The sequence below is a fragment of the Amia ocellicauda genome, chromosome 19 (assembly GCF_036373705.1).
Source record: "Amia ocellicauda isolate fAmiCal2 chromosome 19, fAmiCal2.hap1, whole genome shotgun sequence".
Taxonomy (NCBI): Eukaryota; Metazoa; Chordata; class Actinopteri; order Amiiformes; family Amiidae; genus Amia; species Amia ocellicauda.
In genome coordinates this window covers 25,523,562-25,550,856 of record NC_089868.1, presented here as the reverse complement: position 1 = coordinate 25,550,856, position 27,295 = coordinate 25,523,562, and the positions used below count along the sequence as shown (strand labels likewise).

At 47.0% G+C, this 27,295-nt stretch overlaps 1 protein-coding gene across 6 annotated transcripts in view; it reads left to right on the top strand.

Moving 5' to 3' along the window:
• The window catches only part of LOC136715001 (disabled homolog 1), a 105,049-nt gene that overhangs the window by 57,367 nt on the left and 20,387 nt on the right, over positions 1-27,295 (top strand). For 4 of the 6 annotated variants that reach the window (XM_066692669.1, XM_066692666.1, XM_066692665.1 and 1 more), the window contains exons 3-9: positions 1,049-1,188; positions 2,687-2,785; positions 15,605-15,736; positions 16,916-17,035; positions 18,088-18,126; positions 19,395-19,460; positions 21,188-21,247. In XM_066692669.1, coding sequence (XP_066548766.1) covers positions 1,049-1,188; positions 2,687-2,785; positions 15,605-15,736; positions 16,916-17,035; positions 18,088-18,126; positions 19,395-19,460; positions 21,188-21,247 — 656 coding nt within the window. The remainder of the gene's footprint in view (positions 1-1,048; positions 1,189-2,686; positions 2,786-15,604; positions 15,737-16,915; positions 17,036-18,087; positions 18,127-19,394; positions 19,461-21,187; positions 21,248-27,295) is intronic. The other 2 variants (XM_066692668.1, XM_066692667.1) reach the window with 2 other exon arrangements.

Below are 27,295 nucleotides of genomic sequence, written 5' to 3'. Positions count from 1 at the left end.
ATCGGAGAGATCAAACCCTGTCAGAAACAGACACAACCATCAGAGAGTTAGTCAGCACTGCCAGGGAGTGGCAGTGTCTGCCGGGACTCTGTGCCCCCCGGCAGCCATGCTCTGTGTAAGGAGGGGTCACACCTCCCCAGGGATGTGAAAAACACAGCTGTTGCTTCTTCAAGCGCTGCAGTTATTGTGATCATGAGGCAGGGGTAGGAGAAGTCACAGTAAAGTGAAAGACATGCTCACAACACATAAGCAAGCAGGAGCTCGGATTAATCACAGTGCGTTAGAGCAATGCCCCGGTGAATAGTCGGGCTTCGAGGGTGAGAGGTGAGGGTTAGGGCTGGGCACCACCGGGCTCAAGTCCTCAGTGCGGTGGCAGATCTGACCTGCGCTCCGGTCACTCCCGCAGTGGGCCCCAGTCAGGCAGCACTGGTTTAGGATCCATTCCACGTGGGAGCTCGCTCTGTGATGTGGCAACACACCTCACAACCCCTGTTCCACTCTGGCTCCAGGCTGCGGCATTAGATGCTTGTTTTCATTCGGTAAAGAACAGTGCCAGAAAATGGATGAACACAAATGAGTGGTAGAAAAATCATCCATCCATCTATCCTTCCTTCAGTCCATCTGTTCACTTTCAACAACCGCTTGATCCAGTTCAGGGTTACAGTGATCCGGAGCCTAGACACGGCGCAAAGCAGGGTACAACCCGGACGGGGCGCCAGTGTATCTCAGGGCAGACCCACGGGGAGAATAGGCCCAGTCCACTCGAGCTGAGACCCAAGAAAAGGGCTCCCAGTGTTCGGTGATGGAGGGCCGAGGTCCAGAGGTTGCATGGGATAGGGGGGTCCGCAGTAGAAAATTAACTCTAATATTTCCCAAATCATACCGAATCAATTTGTTAGGGAACATGTATTCACTATAATTCTTGTTTTATTGTTTTCCTCTAAAATTCTGGCGGAAAAGTCACGGTTAATCTATCGCTGTCTTGCTGGTGTTTATATATATCTGAATGTTCGCTCAACGCTGTCCTCTGTGCGTCTCCCCCCCGCAGGCCAGGATCGCAGCGAGGCGGGGCTGATCAAGCGCTTCAAGGGGGATGGTATCCGATACAAGGCCAAGCTGATTGGGATAGATGACGTCACCGCTGCACGGGGGGACAAGCTATGCCAGGACTCCATGATGAAGCTCAAGGTAGGCGTCTCTCTTAACCTCGCCCCCGCAGCCCCAGACAGAGCTATCAGGAAGTCACTGAGGAAGCGAGAGGTTTAGCATTACTTAATGGCCACAGATGCAAGTGAAAAAAAGAAAGAAATAACCAAATGAGAAAAATAAATCACCTGTAGGATTTGCAATTTTTTGGGGCGTGAAAAATGTGAGTCCTCTGAAGAAATGTTACACACCGCCTGACTTATCATGTGAACAATCAACCCATGAAAGAATTTGCTGAGGAACAAATCAATTTACAGTCAGTTTCACAATCGGTGCCACGGCCGTACCATTACCTACCCTGATCGGGCCTTGGCTTCAGACACCGGGTCCACCATGAATATGCATCCAGTGCCATGAAGTCTGAGGGTCATAGACTGGAATTAATTATCCCTGACAAAGACAGTAAATCAGCAACTTCCAAGCACTTCTTAAACCCAAAACCAACCGATTAAACAGCCATGTTCTTTACCAAATAAAGCCCCTGGTTTGGACACAGACAGACCCACTTGTCTCTTGTGTTGTCTGTCGAGTGGGCACTTCTGGAGGAAATCTCGCCCCCCGTTTCTGCTAATCTTAAACTCCTCCACATGACGAGAACTGGAAACCCAATTAAACCCGGCGTCTCGGCTTGGCGAATGACCTATCTCTTCACATCCTCCGTCATCGTGACAGGAAATCCATATGCATATTCAACGGAAACCCTTCCTAGTTAGTAAACATGTGTTTCAGCATTATTATTTCTAATCACATTAATCCCCGGCTGATGGGAGGACGCCGTGTCCCCTATCACGCGGCAGGAACGAAGATCACCGTGCCGGGGAGGAGAAGACGCCTCTGTAAGAGTCTCACGGCCATGCTGAGTGAGTGGCTTTCGGCCTGACCGTACCCACCCCCCACCCTGGGCCACAGCTAGAGAAATGTCTTAATCAATAACTGTGGGTCAGAGCTCACCATCGACCATCTTTCTGAAGCCCGAATCTCTAAAGACAGGGTGGATCATCGATGGAGAGAGACTGATAACTCTCAGCCGCAGCCTCCCGTTTCCCAGCCTCCCCAAAATCTGGTCGAGTTTCAGGAGCTTAAACTGATCTCCTACTCTTTAGTGACTAGATGCCGGGTTTGGGCCGAGATGGGGAGCGAGGCGGTTGGGGGGATTACACAATAAACGAGGGATACGGAGGGAGGCAGGTAAGGAGAGAGAGAGGTTCATTCGCACACCGTTTACAGGAGAGATGTCAGTGATCTGGCTCGTTCGGCACATCAGGCTCCGCAGGGTTAATTCACAGGCCACGAGTTTCCTTTCATCACATCCTGACTTTCCAGAGACGCGGAGAAAAGAAAATGCTACGGAATCACATCTCTGGCTTTACATAACACCTGTCAGCCCGAGGGAAGGGGTGAAGAAGAAGAAAAGATGGTGAGCGGGGCGAGGGGGTCTTGATTTAATTCTCCGTTGTTGTTGTTTTCCTTTGTCCTGCAGGGAATTGCTGCCGCAGCCCGTTCGAAAGGAGAGCACAAGCAGAAAGTCTTTTTAACCGTCTCGTTCGGAGGGATCAAAATCTTCGATGAGAAGAGTGGGGTGAGTGTGAGTGATATTGACTCTCCCCCGCCCAAGGACCCCCGCCACCCAGGGGGAGCGTCTCCGCAGGGGCCGGGAGAGCGGGGGGGATTATGTTGTGTGTCACTCCGCTGCCTGGGGAAGATTAAGAGACAGGTAGAGAGAGACATCAGTCTTAGTGATGAAGCTGCAGAGGCATTTTTCTCTGCCTGGATGTCCTAATAAAAAAAGAAAGAAAAGAAAGAAGAGAAGAGAAAAGAAAGCAGGTTTCCAGGTTTCCTTGACATGTTTTGAATGGTTCAGGAAGTGGAACACATACAATACAGTGTATATATATATATTTTTTTTTATTGCAGGACTTGAATAAGCCCAACACTGGGGCAAAATTGCTAAATAATAGGAAAAGAATATTGTAAATCAGCAGCTGAAATGACGCCACACTCTGTTGTGCTTATTCTCTCAAGTTTAAAGGGTGTAAATGAAGGCGTTAAAATGATCTGGTTTAAAGCAGTTCTGTGTGGTTCGTAATTCATTTGCTGTATTTATTGCCGTGCTCCAGTCTTTGTCCTCCGCTGACTGTCACTGTCCTTTGCTTCCATTGAGCCTCAGTGGCGTCTATTTCTCCCAGAATGCAGCAGTGCTTCCTGTCGTGTGAGACGTAGGAGCCTCTCGGGTCTTGAACCTGCTTTCAGAAAGTAAAGGAGTGGGGCCTGACGATTATGGGGTCCCTTCTGTGTGGTATCTCTTTACCGGGGGCGGACGACTCCAGTGCTGGAGGGCCGCGAGGCATTCTCGGCTTCCTTCCCAGCTGAGCTCCTAATTAGCTAATTGAACTAATTACGTGATTAATTGAAGCAGTTAGACAGTTTCCCCGAGTCTTTAGCCGTTTCAAAGAGGCCTATGCAATCTGCGGGCTTGTGGCCCTGAAGGACTGCAGTCAGCGCTGCTCTGTAGCAGAATAAATGCGGCCGACGTTTTCTCGAGTGAGTGGATGGATGTGAGCAGCATCCTCTATATCACTTAGCTTTCTCTTACATCTAATGGGAACGGAGGATAAATCCAGTGTTTTGTTTCTCTGCTATGAAAGGGAAAATGAATGTAGTAGAAAAAGTTTGTGGCTTGGGAATTGAGCAACTCGGAGATAATGAAGCTCTTGTAAAGAAGAGGGGCGCTCAGGGGAAATCACAAGAGCCCTCCGCAGATATCCCTACTTTTCAGTATGATGGTGTTGGACAATGTGTTATACTGTGCATCATAAAATGTGTAATCTGTGCTGGCATGAGTTTCGGCTTCCTGTATCTGATGAAGAGTGATGGCAGCATACTATCAGAAGAGCAGAGCTCTAGCTATATACTATACTAAAAAAAGATGTATTATTATAAGGAATAAAGCTGCACAGTTCTATGCATCAGTACTGATTCAAGGGATATTTTTAGGGATTTTTAAGCAAATGATAATGTGTCTCGCTCCTTCACCCGGTTGGAGTCCAATCTGACTTGTTTTGTGTTTTTTTTTTCGATGCCACTGAATTACCAGCGCCGCTGACAGCCTCTTAATCAATGCAGATCTGTGACTCGCTGGCTGCCGGGCCTCCTCTGACCTTTCGTTGTAGCAGTAATTCTGAGCTAGCGTTCCTGGGGGAGAGAGGTTTTAATCAGCACCTAGCCTATGGCAAGAGAGAGGGGGAAGAACATACACACACACACACACACACACACACAAAAACGTGTACCGAATGAGCTGGATATTATTAACCACACTCTGCGAAAACCCCCCCGGGTCGGCATGGCAGTGCGTTATGTAAAAATCGCCCCCCGGATCTCGGTGGCAGTGCCGAGCGGAGCGCATGGTGCTGCGGACATACCCTGCCAACCGCGCCACGCTCACCTTGGGGTTTAATCCCATCCATTTCAGGGGATTGTACAGTCAACCACAGTAGTTTAATAGTGGCTCTCTCTCTCACACACACATACACACATATGCACATGACTACACGGGTCTTTCAAACACCGTCTCCACACACACACAGGTTCTCTACCGACGCAGCATCTTTCACGTTTTTAACAGCCTATGTTTTCGGTCTGGTTTATTGTCTGCTCTTGTGAGTGTTTGTGTGACCTGACCACCTTCCTCCACTCTTAATATGTATCTATTAATTCATATCCATAACTCATATGGAGTAATAGCTGCTTTACAAACTACAGAGTATTTAAAAAGTTCCACTCTATAAAAAGTGTCCCGGCTTCATCACTTGCCTCAGGTGCTCATAAGCAGAGAGGTTGAGTTACAGGTGGCTGGAGACACAGTCTGTTTTCCTGAGACTGGTTTCCCCCCCAAAGCCTTGGCAGATATATATATCTCAGAATTAATCCTGCCCAGATAAGGCCAGCGAAAGAGAAATCTGTTATTCGGGTTTTACTGCTGTTGAGGTGGTAATCTCAGGATTTACCTCCCCTGACTCACGGAGCGTGTGGCAGCATGCGAATGGTTCCCGGTGATGGAAAACCCCGGCCTGTAAATCAAGGCCAGTGCTCATTAAATGGGTCTGGGGCTGTCAGGGCCGCCCACACGGGGTCCACATGACAGTCTGGATGGATTTGGCACCTTTCGCCAAGTTCTCGGGCGCTTCTCTCAGTGGTTAACCCCCTTAGGACTGCGGGGGATTGGAGCGTAATCATATGAAGGCCAGTTGTTGGTTTCCTTGCTTCCTTTCCGTTGTGTTGTTATGTCGCATTAGACTGTGAGAAACAGAAGAAATAAGACAAGGAGGGGAGCGTCTCACGATGATCAGGCAGTCGCTATTCGTCTCGTTCTCTTCCCCCACTCCATTGCGAATCCCTCCTCGTGTTCATCTGCGGGGGAACATGTGCTGCGCCGCGCGTGAAGCGTGTGCACCGCCTTACAATGGGATGCACCGGCCTGGCTCTGACTGCAGATGAGCCAGTGACAAAGGGCAGAGCCGGGGTAACGCGGGAAGCTCGGGGAGTGTCGGATGGGCCGGAGCTGACGGGACTCACAAGTGGCGCCATCGGTCCCTCTCGGCGCCAAATTATACAGGTGTGCTTACAGTGGGAAAACAGGGAAAGGAGAGAGAGATCTGTATCGAGCTCCGCAGTGCAGCCTGGAAATTAAAGCGCCAGCGTACAAACAAACACACACACGCACACGCACACGCACACGCACACACACACACACAAACACACACTCTCATTTTCATGTACACATCTGTTTGCCCACCCTACAGTGCGATCCCGCGATCCCCGGTTATCGGTGCTGAGGTTTTGCGCGCTGCCGTGCTGCTTTGGGATGGATGGAGTGTCCTCCGTGGCCGTCGCCTCTCGAGCCGCGTCTGTGATGAGATTCCCTCTTTCAATCACGTGCGGTGGGAAGGTCATTCCAGAGATGGGCAGGGTGAGCGATTGAGCCGCGCAAAATGGAAACGCCAGACGGGCCATTAATCTCCGGGCACCTGAGAGAGAGTTCGCCACCGCGGCTGTGATCAACACCGACGCCGACAGCGGCTGTGGCGACCGGAGACCTCTGCCCTGCAACACAGTTCATCTCTCAAGGAACTGTCTGTTCCTCATTCACCATTATTATTGTTTTCACTAATAATCTGTCTGCGCCCGGTGTGGAATTGTTGTTATGAAATGAAAGCAGGATTTCACATATTTGACTTGAGTATCGTCTCATAAGATAAAACTGTTAATACCACCGTAGGGCACATCAGTGACATCATAATTAAGCGCCAGAAAGCCAAACCTGGGAATCTTTCTACACCGTGAATAACAACCAGTTAAAACTGCCTTCAATACTTTCATTGGTCGAGTATAAAGCAAGAGACTCCATATTAATGTAGCCCACAGCAGTACATTACTTTAAAATGCTGAACTATGTTAAAACAATTCCAGATGTTTTGCTCACACACTGGCCCCCTATAGGAGGAGTCGCGTTTCCATGGAAACTGATTCCTCTCCTCCGAGGCCCTGGCAACGGTGCGTCGCTCTGTTCTGGTGGAGGTGGAGGCTGGGAGTGACTGACGTTTCCATTTTCACTTCCTGCTCTTGCACAACCGCCTCGCCGAACCCCAGACCGTTGACAGATTGTCGCCATGCGGCAGCTCTAGTGTTATTCTTAAGAACATAAGACAGTGTCCAATCGAGAGGAGGCCATCCGCCCCGTCGTGCTCGTTTGGTGTCCATTAATAACTAAGTGATCAAGGATCCTATCCAGTCTGTTTTTGAATGTTCCCAAATTGTCTCTTCAGCCACATCGCTGGGGAGTTTGTTCAGATTGTGATGCCTCTCTGTGTGAAGAAGTGTCTCCTGTTTTCTGTCTTGAATGCCTTGAAGCCCAATTTCCATTTGTGTCCCCGGGTGCGTGTGTCCCTGCTGATCTGGAAAAGCTCCTCTGGTTTGATGTGGTCGATGCCCTTCATGATGTTGAAGACTTGGATCAAGTCCCCACGTAGTCTCCTCTGTTCCAGGGTGAAAAGGTTCAGTTCCTCAGTCTCTCAGTAGGACATTCCCTTCAGACCTGGAATAAGTCTGGTTGCTCTCCTCTGAACTGCCTCTAGAGCAGCGATATCTTTCTTGAAGTGTGGAGCCCAGAACTGTCCACAGTATCCAGATGAGCTCTAACTAGTGCATTGCACAGTCTGAACATCACTGCCCTTGTTCTCAGTTCTACACTTTTGACAATATACCCTAGCATTTTGTTTGTCTTTTTTATTGCTTCCCCACATTGTTTGGCTGGAGAAAGAGAGGAGTCCACATAGACTCCTAGGTCTTTCTCATGCGTTACTTCATCTAGTTCTATTCCTCCCATAGTGTAATTATAGTGGACATTTTTGTTACCTGCATGTATTACCTTGCACTTGTCCACATTGAATTTCATCTGCCAGGTGTCGGCCTACAAATGAATATTATCTAAGTCCCTCTGAATAGCCTGTGCTGCCGAGATCTGCTGAGCCACCTATTTTAGTATCATCTGCAAATCGGTGGAAGAAAGAGAAATAAAAGTGGAAAACAATAAGGTTTGGAGAGACATGAAAGTAAAACATCCTTGACAACATTGACAAAACTTTCTTACGAGGAAATTAAAAGTATCGTGCACCGTTTTAAATATTTAAATGGGACTTTTAGCTAGTTTTCAAGACCTGACAAGCTGGCAGTTCCTTCAAACATGAATAAATACATAAACAAAAAACAGCTGTTGAGTCTTGTTTCGTCAATTCTCAGAACCGAGGAATGCAAATGCGCCGATACGTCTTGCATTCGTAATGACTTTCTCTGATTTTCTTCTGCTTCTGCTTCTTATTTGGAAAGGCTGTGATTTATTATCGCCACACCTCTCATTTGGGTTGTCGGTAGCCGGTGTTTCTGTGCTGCTCCAGACCTGGTTTGTGTTGAGTAGAAGTGACCTCATGACTTCATTACAACACAAACATACCGCAGGATGCACTGCTTCGACTCGGCTAATCTCATTGTGTCGGGAGTCTGGAGGCCTGCCAGCATGGGCCTCTGCTTTATTAACTGTCGCGCGATGCGGGGGCAGGTTAGGAAGAAAAGTGCCCAGAAAGCAGCGATGACAGACAGGTTGCCTCCGAAGGCTAAGGGCCCAATCTGTCTCTCCCAGGAGAGGAGAAGATAGTGTCCTAAAATGTTTTATGCATTATTATGATCATTATTGTTATTATTATTTGTGTCATATTATGGTTATGGTATGGTGACATTTATGGTTCTTTAATATATATATATATATATATATATATATATATATATATATATATATATATATATGTGTGTTTTTTGTTTCCTCCATGGATGCACCAATATCACAGGATCAATCCACAACTGTTTCTCCTGAAATACAATGCCCTGCTCCGAGTTCCTCCTGCTCTAATCAGCACCATCAGTACCGGCTAATTAGTCAGCGATTCCCGCAGTCACAGCTGTGGGTTCGATAGAGTAATTTACAACCCCCACCAGATCAATTGGCTGTAGTAATCAGCGGTGCTAAACAGACGTGAATTCAGATGATTTTAGGATATAAGTGTTTCTTTTTAATACTCTGCGTTATACTAACATTACAACTGCCCAACAATGGAAGACTGGTTGTGCGATTTGACATGGCATTAGTTGTGTGTTACGACATGCATATTACACCGCGGTTGTGCTTATTAACTGTGTGTTACCCGTGTTTGTCGGACGATGTAGGAACTGTGGACAAGCTTGTAACCCTCTGTGCGTCCGGTCTTTCGAAAGCTACGCGGCCTCTTAAACCAGACGGTGTCACACATTCAAACCTTTAAACAATGGGAATAAAGTAATTTGTCACCAGTAATGAGGAACTGTCCCCTCCTCTCTTGTCTCATCTGTTCAGTTTTGTTGTATTTGTTCTGCAGATTGAACACCTTAAATGACCGTAATCACAATCATTTATAAAAACAACAACAATCTGCTCATTAAGTAATTTTTTACCCTCATAATATGCTAGTCTTCCTTTCTACAGTGCTGTTGTATCTTCCAAACTGGTAACCTGTCTCTCTCTCTCTCTCTCTCTCTCTCTCTCTCCCTCCATATCTCTCTCTCTGTCTCTCCGCCTTTGTAAATTCTGCATCTATCTCTCCCTGCTTCCCAATGAATGACATAACACCTCCCCACCAAGTCCCCTCTCTCTTTCTCTTTCTCTCTCTCTCTCTCTCTCTCTCTCTCTCTCTCTCTCTCTCTCTCTCCATGAGTCATAATATTGATGCTCTCAGTGCCTTGCCCTGCCAGGAGGGCAGTCGTGAATTTCCTGGTATTGGCATCTCAGGGGGCGTGACTGTGAGTCAGCGGGGCAGTCAGGCGGGGCTCTGTTTACGATGCCGACGATGCAGAGGAGTCCTGGCACAGCAGCCCTCCTCACCCATCTGCAGAGGCACGGGGTGCAGTGCTCTCTTCCCGTCGGAGAAGGGAGGCAGGGAGGGAGGGAGGGAAGAGAGCAGAGGAGAGGTGGGGAGCGGAGGAGAGCTCTCTGCTGAGGGAGGTGGGTTAGCAAGGCCATAAATCATCCTAAAGCCCGTTAATGAGATTCGGCGGTCGCAGAAGACTGAGGTCGAAAGGTCGAGGTCACCGAGACTTCCCATTAGCGCCGGGAAAGAGGGTGGTTACACAGCCGGCCAAGTGCGAGAGCGTCCTGCCCTCCCTCCTTCGCAGCTGAAGCCCTGGCTATAGCTGCAGCAGGCAACTTTAATCAACATCGCCCCCCACCCAAACAAAAGCCCAACGATGAATATATAGTGTGAATTCTGCTGGTGACGCTTCGGAGCGCATGGTGTTTGAGCGTCACTGTTGTGCGGTTCTCTGTGCTGTGGCCTCTCTGTGGGTGACTGCATCTCAGTCCTGTGTGATTCGCTGTGAATCCGTATCGGCGCATCAGCGTGACAACGAACCTGCGGCGCCGATCACGTGTTACTGCAGGACTTTGTCTCCCTTCTTTTCACAACAGTTTAGAAGTCCCACAAGTACACATGTACATGCCTGTACATGCACTCACTCACTCACACACACACACACACACACACACGCCTATACACACACTCACACACATGCACACATGCCTGTACACTCACACCCACACACGCCTGTACATGCATACACACACACACACCCCTGTACACGCATACACACATGCCTGTACACGCACACACACTTATACACACACACATGCCTGTACACGCACACACACACGCCTGTACACGCACACACACACGCCTGTACACGCACTCATACATACACACGCCTGTACACGCACTCACACACGCAAATGCCTGTACACAAACACAGTCACTCATATACACGCCTGTACATACACACACACTTATACACACACGCACGCCTGCACACATACTCACACACACCTGTACACCCACTCACACACACACACACACACGCCTGTACACGCACACACACCTGTACACCCATTCACATACACACACACACACACCTGTACACGCACACACACACACAGAGTCAGAGACACAGAGAGTCAGAGAGACGCAGCCAGGGTTATATGCAACTAGTGTAATTCAAAGAGATGGCTGATTCTTTCTTAAGACTTATTTCTAAAATGCATCAACTTATATATATGTTTGTATGTACAGTATATTGTTTTTTTATTAGTGGCGTCTCTTAAGCTGCAATCCACATCGATACAGCTTTGCTGCAGAAATCTAGACTTCGCTCAGCTCGCTTTAAAACATATATTGGTTGTGAAACGCAATGCTTCTAGGAAATTGAACCCGGTGAGATTTACACACTCAGAGTGAATGGATTTGGGGGATTTTAGACTAATGCATACAGACATCTTTAAAATGATCTTCTGAGCCACACACTCAACTATCTATAAATTGCATTTGAATCCCGCCGGGCTGCACTCCTGCTTTGTTAATGATTTAATTTGCTGCCGTACTGGATTTCAGGACGTTCTCAATGTAACCCAATTCGACTTTATCACAATTAGCAATAACCCACTATATATTGTTGTGTGTGTGTGTCTTAGCAGTGTGATAAATACAGCCAGGTTGTAAACACAAACCCGCTGTAAAACACTGTTTAACATCTTAATTAGTCACTAAAAAGTTCACTAATCAGGGAATTAACGAACAGAACACTTTTTTCTGTATATAATGCACAACTGTAGAGTATTTACACCCTTCCTTTGAAATATTATTGCTCAGGAATCCATTTGGTTTAATAAATATTATTCATTAAACTGTAACAACATAAGACAGTGTCCAGTCGAGAGGAGGCCATTCGCCCCATCGTGCTCGTTTGGTGTCCATTAATATCTAAGTGATCAAGGATCCTATCCAGTCTGTTTCTGAATGTTCCCAAATTGTCTCTTCAGCCACATCGCTGGGGAGTTTGTTCAGATTGTGACGCCTCTCGAATGCCTTGAAGCCCAATTTCCATTTGTGTCCCCGGGTGCGTGTCTCTGCTGATCTGGAAAAGCTCCTCTGGTTTGATGTGCTCGATGCCTTTCATGATTTTGAAGACTTGGATCAAGTCCCCACGTAGTCTCCTCTGTTCCAGGGTGAAAAGGTTCAGTTCCTCAGTCTCTCAGTGGGACTTTCCCTTCAGATCTGGAATAAAAGAGTGAACTTCTGTTCAATAGTTGAAATATGTGTGCTTCTTTGTGTGTGTGTGTGTGTGTGTGTGTGTGTGTGTTTGTTTGTTTACAATCCTCTTTATGGAGGTGAGGGGATTTTTATGATCCCTTAAAGACATTGACAGCTATTCGACACCCTGCAAAGACACGTCCTGTCCCCTCTGTTCTCTGCACACTGTCTTCCTGTCAGGGGATTACGAACTCCTGGTGATTTCAAGCTCTTAATGGAGTGATGTGAGCACAGAGAGACTGAGGTTTGCCACCACAGGGAGTTACACAGGTTTTAAGGGACTAAGTGGGAGCTAATGTCAGCGTGGTGTTCCCGTGTGTAATTGGATTCGAGATGTCAAAACACGCTGTCTAATGTGCAGTAATGCACTGGGATTCGAAGGCAGTTTAGTCTTGCGTAAGAAACGCTGTCTGTGTAAAGAGAGGGGACTGTGTGCAATTGTGCGCTCCCATTTTGTAGAATTAACTCACTCCTCTGATCAGCAAACCTTTGACACATAGGAGCGTTTATTCCAGGCGGATTTTCTGCTGACGTTGCCGAGACCAAAGGGTGCGATGGATTGTGATGCCGCATAGATCGAATGTGCATTTCTCTTTCGCTGGGTGATACAGAGAGACCAAACACAGCAAACGAGATGCAGACTTTCTGTGCATTTGAGCAGGGAGCATGTGATGCCGGCAACGAAGCAGAGGTGATCTCACACTGCGGGGGGCGCTCTCTCTCACTGTACCGGTGGTCCTCTGAGAGCAGACATCAGGGAGAGGGAGAGGGAGAGAGGGAGGGAAAGAGAGAGAGAGAGTCACCCTGTTTCTGTTTGAAGTTCTTTTTATTTTTAATTTTTGTAAGTAGTGCATTCATATAAAAACAATAAAGGGGGTTTCTGTTCTGTAAGCGGATTTAGGAGACACACGTTCGGGGGCTTTGGCTTCTTTTGGCTCTCGACGCGCCGCACGGCACCCAGGAGCGGAGGAGAGGGTCCCGGGAGGGAGGTGCTCAAGGTAATCCATTAAGGGATAAAGGGATGCGGCCCCCCCTCCGCTGGGAGACGGGCCGTCCCACCCCAGAGAGCCGCGTCAAAAGAAAAACAGAAACGTACAGAAAACCAACCAACAGAACAAATCCGCACCTACAGACATGTAAAAGGACCGTCTCTTTCCTAATGACCCGTACATATTCCCAGGACGGCACCGAGAGGAGTGTTGTGTGTGCATTTACAACGCTAAGACTAATGCAGTTAATACCTCAGGGTAAATCTATAGTTGCTGCAAAAGTACTGTGGTTAGACATGGTCGCGCGCCACCGTACTGCAATCATTGAACGGTGAAAGTGTTCTGATTAACATCCAGGTCGGCCTCTCAGAAGCACGTGGGGGACTGGCTTCCTGGGCGGCACCATCTGGGTTTGCCGTCCCACGCCCCTCTCTTGGGTCGCTTTACAACCGGATACAAATGACGTGCCACATCCCTGCGCGTGCCTCTCACTCCACCTGTGCTGACGACAACTCATTTCAGTGACGGACACGCTGCGCAATGATGGACGCCACCCAAGCGCCACCGGTCAGAACGAGTAGGTCGTCACTCGGTGAAAGGGGTGCACAGCGTGACTCTGGACCGTTACACACCAGGTGAAATCGCATTTCCTTGCGCATGACATGCTGAATGGGGCTCTCTCCTTTCAACTCGAGCAGATCGCAGTGGCAAGATGGAGAGAGAGAGAGAGAAAGAGAGAGAGAGAGAGAGAGAGAGAGAGAGAGAGAGAGAGAGAGAGAGAGAGAGAGAGAGAGAGAGAGGCTATTTTCAGGCACAGCTGACAGTCGGTCAGAGCTCTGTTCAGCACGCTCGCTCTCAGGGATTGTAGATTGTGCCGGATCACAGATTTTGTCAGCCGGCCGGCCTCGAACCTGATGAGAAGCCCGTGCCCTCATTTGCCGTGACCTTTTCTTTACGATCAAGCCGCCTTTTCACAACGTGCCGCCCCCCCCCCCAACACATACACCCATGGAAGCCAGAGCCCCCCCACCCCCCATGCTCCTTGTGACTCTGTAATTAATGCAGCTTCCTCTGAAAGTGCTCAGCTGTCCCCAACAGGCGGCAGGGCTGTGAGTGGCTGTGCGGGGGGGATCGCTGTTTTCACAACACTCTCGGAGATCGTGGTGACCCACTGCGAGAGCTGTGACAAACAGCGCGGCGGAAATTAAAATTATGACTCGGGACTATATCGGAGGACTGTGAGAGGCACTGACGGGGGACTGACCTGGGCTGGTGATTGCAGTGGGTCTCCGGTCTCCTGTGGAAGAATCCTAATCTGGTGCCACAGTCCGTCTCCTGTACAGTAGCAAACACACACAGTTACACACGCTCACTCACTCTCACACACACAAAACAAAAGGACACACTATTTGTGACACACTCCCGGACCCTGCTGAGGTTCGGAGCTGTGTTTGTGTGCGTGTGTAGTTGTGTAATACTCCCTCTAGCCTGACAGACAACACCTGTGAATTTGGCATTGGATTTCGGTTCCTAATGTGTAGCTTTTCTCCCCCAACGTCACACTCACACCTCCCCCCAGCGTGACATTGTACTTATTTATTAATATACAGATTTCCTACCTGTTTGATGTTCACCTGCCTCCTCACTACAAACACCACAAGATGTTTGATATCCCCCCCACCCGTATCGTCCCCTCCTGGGTTTTCAGCCGATAGAGGTATGCACCTCCAGGCCCCGATTCTCCTCGGCTGCCATATTTTGGCTGATCTCAGAGATAAGTATCACTTTAAGCTTCACTGCCATGACTCACAGACGCTCTGTGAAAAGCACATGTAATGAGAAATAAATGCTGGAGCAGAAATGGGAAGGGAGGGAGGTGATGAACAACAACTCGATTTCATCAGCAGCTCATTTCAAACCCTGTCCAGCAGGGGTCTCTCTGGCCCCAGGGTTTCCCACCGAGCTCTCAGTAATATAATTGAACCAATTAGTGGGTTTAATCAATCAGGATTAAGGTCATCTGTAGCCACTGGCTGGTGCTGGTGCATTGTGGGGGATTGTGTCTCTCCGGGAGCTGGACTGGAGACCACTACCCAGTCGGTACCGGTCTTCATGGAGGGTCAGAAGATGAGTGATTATCTGGGGAGGTGTGTGGGGGCGGTGTTACTCAGATAACGAGTCCCCAGGGAACAGGGGATTCGTGTGGGGTTTTCTGTATGTGTTTTATTAAGCCCTGTAAGATTAATACCAGGAATTTAAGGGTATTAGATTTAAGATCAGATCGCCTTATAGTCATCACAGATCTGAAATTCTACCGCCTGAGATTGGAGGCTCCGGTCATACTCACACAGTGATCCAAGAGAGAGAGAGAGATGGAGAGAGACGGAGAGAGAGAGGTGGAGAGAGAAGGAGAGAGAGATTGCCAACAGCAATTAAAACAAACGAAACAAACAAATACAACACAAATACACTAAAACTTAGAGCATGATTCTCCAAAGTGTCTAAGAGGAGACAATGCTCATAAAGTGAGAGCAAACCGCTTCATATGCATGTTTAAAGTTGCAAAAGTTACATGATTGCTTACAGGTTTCAGAAATAACTTTCCAACCGACCGTTAGCCCTCCTTTCCCACAAAAGAAGCATTGCATTCTGGGAGTTGCTGACAGTGATTCCCATTCTGGCCCACAGGTCCTCCAGCACCACCACGCTGTCCACGAGATTTCCTACATTGCCAAGGACATCACGGACCACCGCGCCTTCGGATATGTCTGTGGGAAGGAGGGCAACCATAGATTTGTGGCCATCAAGACAGCGCAGTCTGTGAGTACCGTCCAGCTCCTCCCAGCATTATTATTTTGTACATTGACATTAGCGTGAATTCAAGGCAGAGATTTTAAATTCTTCCCTTCAATGAGGGCTTTGTTTTGTAGGAAGTCAGTGCTCGGAATAAACAATCCAGCTCGGAATAAAACCAGGCCACACAGATGCCCAGATGTTTTCCTGATCAGTTTGCTGGAATACTGTTTGGATTAATAGATTTGCACGTCAAGGTTCGGACCACCGGCCGTGGGAATTACACAAACCACACAGTGTGATCTGAGCAAACGACTCGGCTTCTGAAGACCCACTAGCTGTCTAGAAATACATAAATCCAACTAATAGCTCTGCTGATTCGGCAGCATGTGCAGTCAGTGTGAGGAAATAATGACAGAAGAAATGCATTTTTGATGTGGTTATTTTTAGAGTAATGACCTGATTTGAGTCGTATAATTCTTTAATGCTTACACAATGCTCCGAGCTCCTGGGTAAAGAAGTCATGTACGCAGCGAGTCTCTGGAGCCGGTGAGTGGCGGAGAGCAGCGACCCCCCACTGCGGAGGGAGGACGGGGGCTTCGACCTGGAAGAGACGCACCAAGCGAGGAGGGTTTATTTATAAGATGGATGCATGACAGGCCCTCGACCGAGACGCCTCACTTCCACAGAGATCTCTCGACTCGAGCGGTCGGTCTGCATCCATGTGGGGCGCGTTCGTCGCTCAGTCGCTGCTGCTCCTCTCGCCCAGCCTCGTCCTGCGGTGTGTCGTGTGTCACAGGTTGCACAGATATGTCCTTCGAACATCTGCAGTGTGCCGGGATTTGGGGCACTCCTGTCCTTAGCACCCCAGGCTGTCCTTGTCTGCTGCCTCGAACAGTCCAGTCCAGGCCGGTCAGTCTGAATGACAGGTAGAGCAGGGGCGGGGTTATTGGGGCAGGCAGGCCACACCCCCGGCATCAGTCTGCCAGTGTGAGGAATGGTTCTCTTCGGTATAAAACACTGCGTCATCATTGTTCATTCTCCACCCCCCCTCAGCAGCCATCTCTGTCTGTGTTCAAATCGCTCTTATGTTTGATTTGGATGTGTGTTTTAAATTAGGGATTTAGTGGTTGGTTTGTGTGAAATGTGGGATTGGGAGAGGGAATGCGGCTAAACCCCCGTCTCGCCGTTTCTCTCGTCCTCCAGGCCGAGCCCGTGATCCTGGACCTGCGAGATCTCTTTCAACTCATCTACGAGATAAAGCAGCGAGAAGAGATGGAGAAGAAAGCGCAGAAGGACAAACAGTGCGAACAGGCCGTGTACCAGGTAAACCCACCGGTACCGAAAGGTCCGATCAGCAGCGGAGCAGAGGAACCGCGGTGAAAGCTGGGGGGGGGACTGACGGATGGAGTGCAGGGATGCAGGGTCTCTCACTGGAGCAGCCAGGGCTTGAGTGTAGTCATTATGAGCTTATGAGTGAGAAAGACAGACAGAATGAAATAAAGAAGGAAAGGGAAAGAGAATGAGAGAATGTGAGAGAGAGAGAAAGAGAGAGAATAAGAGAGATAGAGAAAGAAAGAATGAGAGAGAGAAAGAAAAAATGAAATAAAAGAATGAAAGAACAATGGAAAGAATGAAAGAATGAGAGAACGAGAGAGAAAGAGAGAAAGAAAGAAAAAAGAGAATTAAAAATAATAATAATAAGAGAACGGATGAGAGAGAGAGAAAAAGAACAAAAGAAAGAATGAGAGAGAAAGAGAGAGAGAAAGAGAAAGAAATATTGAAAGAAAGCATCTACAGGTTAGTGTCGTTAGAAATGTGTCTAACTGGCCCTAGGTCAGTCTCAGCTCTGTCAGATGTGAATGGGCCCTTATTTGGTGTTTGTTCTTCTCTTCAAACCCTGGTTATTCAAAATGTATACCCCCCCCCCAAAAAAAACAACTAAAAACTAAAAGAAGGAATAAACAAAGTCTTGGGCAGAGTCTCCAGACAGAGGCGTCCATGGCAGCAGATGGCATCATTAAGCTTGTCATTAAAGAGATCAAGGGCCGTGTTGAGACCCTCTGGATTTGGTCCTGCTTCCCCTGAGCCCGGTTGTATCTCGGCACTGAGATCTCACCGGGCGATACGTTTCAGGCAGCTTTTACGATTAAATGACAAAAATCTGTCCGGCAGCCACATCTGGCGTGTGGGGGGGGACGTGACACTCGCTCCTGCGAAGAATTAAATTTGAATAATCGCATGTTGAAAAATTCATCGAGCGCCTGTCGGATCTGCTGATTTGCCTGCCTGTGAGTCTTAATCCTCTCCTCCTTCCTTTCCTCCCTCTCTCCTGCTGCGCTCGTCTCTGTGCTTCCGCCTCTCAATCGCTCACTTAGACGATTTTGGAGGAGGACGTAGAGGACCCGGTGTACCAGGTAACTCTGCGCGCGGATCCTGAATTTGGTCTTTCTCCAGACGCTTTGCTTTGAACGAACGCTAGACGAGTTCCCTTCTTAGTCACAGGTGTTTAATCTCAGACGCACCGATGAATAACTCCACCCCGCCTTTTATTGTTTTCCTTCTCTCTTCCAAAATTAATATGCCATTGACCTCATCCTTTCTTTATCCTTAATGCATAGAGGTTCATTTGCAGTAATCGACTGTTCCAGTTTTATTACCAGTGCAGTGTGGCACCCTTCTTTTGTTTGTATTTGTTTTGATTTCCTTTTTTACGAAGGCCAGGCCTCGATGATCACTCCTCTCATCCCCCCGCTTTATTGAGTACGATGCTCTGTAGCTCTCACTGAATACAGACAGCTTTAACCCTTAGTGCTAAAGCAAAGCTGGGATTCCTGCCCAATGTCAGATAGCGTCTCTTTTGTCTAGTGCAAGCTGAAAGTGTTGTCCAGAATGTTGCATGCAGGGAAAATCAGTACTGAGATCAGTTCTACATCCCTACAGAAGCAGAGAAATATATTTCAATAGCATCAAGTATATATATACTGTATATACACACATTAAGACACACACAATCAAGTCATTCTCAAACTGATGCTCAATGGAGACGCAGTATCAGGTGTCTGTGTGTCTGATTGGCGGTTGTGTCCTCTGCACGGGCGCTGAAATACATTTCTCTGCGGAGTGGGGTGTGGCTCCTGTAGGCGTCAGCTGTCGGACGCAGGTGAATGATGTCATGGCGGTCCAGGTGCCACAGAGAGGGGCAGGGGCGTGCAGCTCCCACACGGTGGTGCCGCGATGGATACCGGCGTCTCCGAGCTCTGATCACCACAGCTGAGCGCGGGGATTCGAGCACTGAGCTGTGGCGAGCGGGCAACACATTCCAGCCATGCAAAAACCAATACATATTTCATTATAAAGCTATCTAGATATTATAAAATCAACAGGTGACTTGTCAAAGGGGTGTAGATGCCCAGAATCTGGTGCCACCACATTAACATGACGTAGGAGGCAGAACGCCGTTTTAATTGAACGTGTCAGAGATTGGCGTCATGGCTGAGAATTATGCCGGAGCTCCAATCGGGGAGGAGGAGTGGTTTCCCAGGAGGCAGTGGGGCCCCCACGCTGACGATTGACGCGCCTCGCTCGGGCCCTGCCTGTACTGATCCTTGCTTACCAATCACTGTTGTGCTTTCCCACTGTTTCTCTCTCTGCCCTCTTCCTCTCTCTGCTGCCGATGGTTTAGTACATTGTGTTTGAGGCCGGACACGAGCCCATCCGCGAGCCCCACTCAGAGGAGAACATTTACCAGGTACTAAAACATCCCTTCTACTCCACCCGGGCGGCCAGACCCTTGCTGGGGTCGGGGGGATGGCGATTTGGGGGGTGTGTGGCTGGGGAGAAGGGGAGTGGGTGGGGGGGATTCGAACGGTGTCTCTGGACCGGTGTCTCCCACGCTTTGTCCGATCGGATCCTCTGAATAGCTCCTGTAGGACTCCGTATTTGGCAATTTGGAAACTCCCCCACAGAGCTGTTCAGCCTCCAGGGAGGTAGGATTGATCTGTGTGATTATAAAGCATCCAGGTTGATGCTGGAATCCCTTTATTTATATTATTTTCATGCAAGTTAATAATCTCCAAACCCATCGAAAGCCACGGGATCTTCTAATTTCTATTCCACTACGACTGAGAATTAAGATACTTAATGGGACACCTTTTTGGCTTAAATCCCTGTGGATTAACAAGCTCTCCACAAAAGACAAGGAATTAAATGTGAATGACTGAGCCCCTGTGTGCTGCCGGGGCCAATCCTCCTCAGGATCCCACTTGGCAATTAGCAGAGCCAGTAATTGGTGACAGGCAGATCGCCCAGCGCACCATCATGGCAAAGTCGGCTCGCAATATTGCAGGGGGAGTACAGGGGAGGGTCTGTTGATATTTATTATCATGTGCGAACCTAAGTACTCTCTTCTGTTTTCAGTCGAGGCACTCAAGGTCAGTGGGACAAATCTGTCGGCGCACAGGATCTCGAATGGCCCTGACGTGGCGAGCAATATGGCCAGGAATCAATTGCCAAGTGTAGATTAGAGGGAAACAAATGCAATTGCAAGATAGTCGCTTTTAATTGCCAGCATTTTTTAATAACGGGAACGATCCACGTCCGGACTATGCTCCGGTGCGACCGCCACCATCGCCACAGCCGCACGGGGAGGCGGCTGACCTCCGCTGCAGCATTGTGATCCTGATTTATTCCGGGCTTGTGAGTAAGCACCGCGCTTCTCCTCCTCCTCCTTCGCAGATGAAAGCAGGAGAAAGATTAATCACCAGCGACACTGTTTGATCTTTAAATAACAGAGCATAGGAATGTGTTCAAATGGAAACGTGACTGAATGTCAATAGGCAGGAGAGAAGGGGAGAGTGTAATCATAATCACCACGAATGAATAAATATAGCAACCAGTAAATAAGAGGAAAAGCATTGAACAACATCAGCAGTTTAAGATCTGAAAGCTGCAGCTTATGTTCTTATATGGATCCCGTGTAGTCTTATTCCTTATAATCGTGCTGATACGCAGGGATCGCTTTAAAGGCGGTGTAAACTATGTTTTATAAACAGCGTTACTCGCATGATACACTCAAAGTGGAATTAAAACTGCAGCGCCTTGGATATGGTTCGACCGCTCATCGCGCCCCTTCTACGTATCCGTACAAGGGACCGACGGCGTCCGGAAGCAGTACAGCATCTCGACGGGAGAAAATGCAAAAGACCTGCGTGTTTGTGCGTCTGTTTCTTTGTTCTGTTTGTTTCCAGTCACATGTGACGCATTTGAGACAGCGTGGCGATCATGTTTAGGCATATTACATTTGGTAAAACACTATGAACTAAAGTAAGCCTAACTTGCAGTGGTGGTAAAATACAGCCTTCTACACCACCCCCCAGCCCCCCAGTAGCAGTTTGTCCGCTGAAGGTTATAGGTGTTCATTTGCCACAAGATAATTTGCTGTTTACTTATTTTTGGCTTGACCGACTGCCAATCTAGGTCCCTACCAGTCATCAGAAGGAAGGGGTCTATGATGTTCCCAAACGACAACCAGTGAGTGTAGGTGTTTGTACTTTTGTTCTTTGCAAACCTCAGGCAAACCTCTCAGTCCTTTTCAAATTCACATGGAAGAAAAACAAACAAACCCCGCAGCGACAGCTCTCTCCTTCCCTCTTTCTTCCTGTCTTGTTTTATGCTCCGTGTGGGATTCCTCCACTTGCCCATGTTGGTGTGGCGCCAGGCTTTTGTTCGAAAGCGCCCTCCCCGGGGGGACGCCGGGCCCCCCACGCTTACCGAGGGGGTCTGTCCATTCAGCTGCTGCAGTTCTCTGGTGCCTCCCCGCAGAGGAAGCGGTTGTGGAGTCTGTGTTTGTTGTTGGTGTTGTCTTTTGTTCTCCGAAAACACTTGGCTCCTGGATAATTTCGGAGGTGGGTTTGGCGCTCGAGCAAATGGAACACTAGAGGAAGCCAAACGCACCTGGTCTGTCAGGAGAACGGGGCAATTAGGGGCGGAGGGGGCTTACATTTTTTATGCGGGACATGGAAATGTTCAGCTGTTGCGATGAGCAAGGAGTGCAAGGATAAAGAATTGATAGAGAGAGAAAACACAATTGTGTCTTTACAGGTTTAAAAATTTGCGGGAAACTACTACGTTCCGGCTGAAAGATTGAATCATTTCTTGCAATTTCTTCCCCAGTAAGAACCCTGTCTTTATCCTTACACCACTGGTCAGTTGCACCTCCCAATAAAAAGTGTTCTGTGTTTTCTTAACAGTTCTTATGGGCGATTAAGAGCATTGAGAGGTTTGCCTGGGGAGACCCTTGCTTGGCATAGCTGCATGCCGTGTGCCCGTCTGGTGACAAATGCATGATTTCCGCACCACTCACATGGATAGGAAATATATTTTCATCAGAGCTGTGCTGTTTGATGATCTTTCTACTTCTCGAAAAGCCAGGAAGCTACACATCCGGTTTTCAAATTGAGGTTCTCCATGGAGACCAAGGTGCCTTATCTATGAGAAGGGTAACAAAAATCAAAAACATGAACCATATGACGAAAAAGAAAACAGAAAATATATTTCTTTCTGTCTGGGTAGGTCTAACCATTCTTAAAGGAGAGAGTAAGTCTTCGATCAGTGATGCAGTTAAAAAAACTATCAAATTAGCGTGTGGAGATGGAGGGGTTTGAATGCGGCTGCCAATTCAACGATTCCATCCAAACTGTCTATAAAAAGTGAAGTGTGTTGGCTGCGGTGTGTTGGCACGCCAAATCTTCAACAGCCTGATTGACTTGGGGAAAAACATCTGAATTGTCTATTGGAAGAAAATGAAATGGAAGCAAAAGAAAAGGCAGAGGGCTTTCTCTAACTCCTGGTCGCTCCCATGTTCTCTGGTCTGCCAAACCTCCTGTTGCCCTCGTTGGTCATCACAGCGAAGCTTGCTATCTCTCTTGAAATGGGTACAAAATCACTGGCTTGGTTCCATTCCTTGGGTGTTACTGCTGGTCTGTTCATTCAGTCGGAGCTTGTTGAGTGCTTATAGCTCCCTATCCCCGCCGTGCGTGTCGGGCTGAGGTCTCCTCGCCCACGTATTGTCCGGCCAAGGTGGCGCACGGACGAGCCACAGATCCGTGCGTTCCTCCGGTGCGCATGTTAAAATATAGTCTGTGGAGTTTGTGGGCAGAGAGCGGCTTACAAACCTGTCATGTTATCAGGCGCAATGTAAAGAGGCGTACGAGATTGACGTGATCTAGTATTATCACTCCTCAGCACACCCCACAATGCTTTTATTTTATTTTATTTATTTATTTATTTAATATTTGTTACCAGCTTTTATTTTTTATCTTGCAACGTACTTGTGTCGCTACTCCGTGTTCCTTCCTTTGTTACTGTCTGCCCATCACGCAGCTCAGTCATCCATTGTTTTCTTGTCCTGTCCCCCCCTCCCCAGAAAGCTGCATAGTGCATCAGTTTCATGACAATTGCTCGTAAAGAGAGAGAGATTCACATTCCTAGAACATCTTCAGATGCTCAGATATGAAACAGGGAGACTATGGAAGGGATTTTGATCATGTTCTTTCAGCCAATCGTGTTTCTGCACCCGGGCAGTTTCTGCACTCTGCATGCATACCTTTGGTTAAATAGGATCTTTAAATTTGTTATGTCTCTATTTTTCAGTTTGTTTGTTTGTTGGTCTTTGTTAGCATTTTTAAGCTTGAAGTACATTACCGGTCAAAAGTTTTAGAACACCCCCATGTTTCCAGTTTGTATTGAAATGTAAGCAGTTCAAGTCCAGTGAATAACCTGAAATGGTACAAAGGTAAGCGGTAAACTGTCAGAGGTTAAAAAAAAAGTTTAGGTTACCAAAAACTGAAAAATAATGTAGATTTCAGAGTTATACACTGTTACCACAACCTCTTAAGCATTATTTGGCAGTGTTACGCGCAGCTCCTGTGCACAGAAGTTACACTGTATTCCTACAATGCGCACATTGTTTGAAAGCTCATTCTCTTGGTTACCAGTGCGTTTCATTCTCAAACACATCCGATTCACAGTGTCCGTGTTGCCCGCCATCATTCAGAGCCCTGTGGGTAAACGCGCAGTCTGCTCCAGGGGGGTCTCATTCAGACGGTCACAGATCACTCAGTTTCGATCGGAATTTTTTGCAAATAGGCTTGTTTTGTTCAGAACATCCTAAAAATTAATCTAGAGTATACTATTTGATGTTCTATTAAATACAGAGGAGATCCAATGATGTAAAATTGTTGTGTATTAGTAAACTTTAAACAGTTTTCCATCTTGACATTTTGAGCTCTCTACGGGTGTGTGTTGCTTCTACCAAAACGTGGATGCTCTTGTTTTGATCAGTAGACGGTCTGGTTCCAGAATATGTCATAATTGTCAATATTTTCTGAGATTTTGTATTCCTACTCAGACCAAGTATCCACCCACCCCCCCATTTCAGAATGCGGAGGGGGGGGCGTAATTGCGAGGGTGGTATAAAAAACGTTTTTTTTACATCAGAGAATGCTTTACATCATTAGAAAGCTGAGAGTCTCACCTTTCACGGGATACCAAACACTTGGGAAACAACACAACAGTGAAGAGTGCACATGAGATTAAATAGAATCCCTTTTAAGGGTACCAGAGGGGTCAGTTTAAGGGCTTAAATTTTGTTAAACAAAACCGTTCAATTATTGATTTTTTTATCTCCAGTTGTTTATTTGTTCAATGCTTTAATTTTAAGAGTTCACTGTGACATTAAACTGTGTAAATTTCAACAAAAACTGGAAAAATGTAGGTGTTCTAAAGCTTTTGACTGGTAGTGTAAAAGCAGAGCCATGCAGCAGAAAGTCATAGTCAACTCATTCACAAACCTTTCCAAAGCACATTACTCCAATCTCCTCAGCCCAGAGCCACACATTCACCATAATCGTGGTAGCCTACAGTTAAAGTAGGAAACACAAATGATCAAATATGTTTACTAGTGCCACCCCACACCCCCAGCAAGCCTAGCATTGAATAATACATTAGCAAAATCACAGATGAGCTTTGTGAAATCAAGACAAGAGAAAAAGGCAGCCATCACAACACTTCTCAGACATCTGTAGGACCACATGACTGTGGTTAAAGCAAAAGATCAAGCGTGTTTCTTCAGAGAACACACAGACACTTCTGCATTCATCACTTTATTATCTGATCAGCTTTCAGTTCACCCCCAGTCCTCACATGTTTCAGAAACACCCATCTTCTGATCATATTGTTCAGCGGGCCTGTCTGTGGGGTCACAGGGACTCCTGCGGCAGTGAGACGATGCGCCAGGGCCTGTCTCTCTCGTGCCATAAATCAATACGGTATTAAGAGACTGGAATAGAAAGGGCCTGTTTTACAGCATTATCACGCTGTTAAAAACTTGAACATCTCAGGACCTTCAGAATGCTTTAGCATCTGCTGGGATGCTGAGTTTCTCTTGCATTAATGTGACACAATACCTCGTTAATATTATATATTTTAATTTATTTATGTCTGTCTGTTTATTTATTTGAAGAAGCCCTTATCCAAGGTGATATACAGTAAAATATACACACAAAACCTGGGGTTGGCAGACCAGCCCTTCCCCCGTATCTAAAACACAGCACGGGTTGCAAACACCTTCACAAGCATGTATTATTATATATACTGCCACTTTATTTCTCCGAATAAATTCATTGGCATGATCAGACCTCACAATTGGAGACTGGGGAAGCAGTGTTAACGACCTGGGCTGCATTAATGTATGCAAAACACATGCACATGAATAATTACACGGTTCCCACAGGAGGGCAAATGGAGGTGTAGGCGTGGCGGTGCAGAGGATCGGCCCGGTGCACAAGAAGAGCAAGAGAGGCTGTGGGGGGAGGAATGGGGACTAATAATAATAATTATAATGATGATGATGATAATGATAATAGTAATAATAAATCCCTGCAATTAGGCAGACAGACAGAGAGTGTCTTACATACAGAACGGCTGTGGCTTGGACCACCGCAAACCATTCCCCTTTCTTCGAATCGCAAATCCCGAGCGCGTACCCTGGCACGGATTAATTTGTCAGAAATCACTTTTTGACACTCGTGATCGGGTGCAGGTTTGTAATATGGTTCAGAGTTCTGATTCGGCAGGCCATTTTCAGGGTGATGGCTGTGATGTATCCTACCAGAGTGAGGGACTTGTGATGGTTAATTATCATGGAGATTATTATAGTTCTAGGCAACTACAATCCTAGAAAACATACATTGCATTGAAGATAAACCTGCACGATTTTCAGGGGCCAAGACGAGAAGTGATTTGTAACCCCCCCCTTTCAGTAACAGGACCCCTTTCATGTGTCCGTTTTTAATTGTGTTGTTCATGTGATCCATTTTATATAAACCCTTTGAAAGGAGTTTTATCAAGGGACATGTGAGTTTTTGGAAACGTCCCGACACCACGGGGCCTCAGCTTTGGCACCTCTTGAAAATCACGCTTAACACCACGTCGTCCTGGGGATTTCCAGGAGATGTAGCCGTAGGATAACAAATTCAGAGCAGCCATTTCCCTCACGCATGGCCCGAATATACCGGCCAGTACATGGACTAATAAATCATGGCTTTTCTGTGGTGTAGTTTTATTTTTGTATAGCTTTTAATTTTATTGTTAGTTTTTAATTTTGGCGGACATCCAGACGTAACATTTAAATTGAATCATCACATTTTTGTTAATTGATTCATTTATTTTGTATCCAGTCAAGGTTGAAATAGGCAACAGTATTTTTAGAGATGCCAGGCAGGGTAGTTCTGGTTGTTTTAATCAAACACGTTTATTTTTTTTCTTTCCCTTTGTGTTTCCCACGTGTCGCTCTGAAGCGAGCCATTCTCCTCCGGCGATCTCTCAACCCCTTCCCGTAGTCTGTGACGGCAACCGCATGTCCATCGCTTCCTTTTATTTTATTTTTAATTACTCCCAGAATTAATCCTTATCGCTGTACAATGACATCACTTAATTGCATCCTTTCCATTCATTCTCATGACATGCTTTCTTCTAACACCAGGGAATGGAGTTAAAATCAGTATTTTAATTGTCTGCGGATTAGTGGGGCTTGACACATGTGACAGGGCTGCGTATTGCTTTTGTTTCTTCAATGTACATATTTGTTCTGATGTATTGTGTGTGTGTGTGTGTGTTTGATTGGGATATGTGCATAATGAGTTCATTTTTAATTGTTGCTTATATTTCCATATTACATTTCCCCAGTCACGGATTCTTGTACGGACATGAAAAAAAACTCAAAAAAACTGTCAGACTGAGGGAGGTTTGGAAATAAATGAATACATAAATAAATAAACAAAAACAGATCAGTTTTATGGCCTTCCTACACTCGCCTTCTCCCGACTGTGAGGGAAAATTACAGTGCGTCCGAAATAGCAACCCTGACATCTTAAAACACGGTTGTCTCGAGCGCAGGAAACATTTTCACAAAACTGGTCTTTCATGGATGAGCTGAATGCCATCATCATGAATACTGGCACTGTTTACCTCCTTACGGAGAAGAGTTTATAATCGAGCGTGAGGGAGAAGGCTTAACAGAGTACC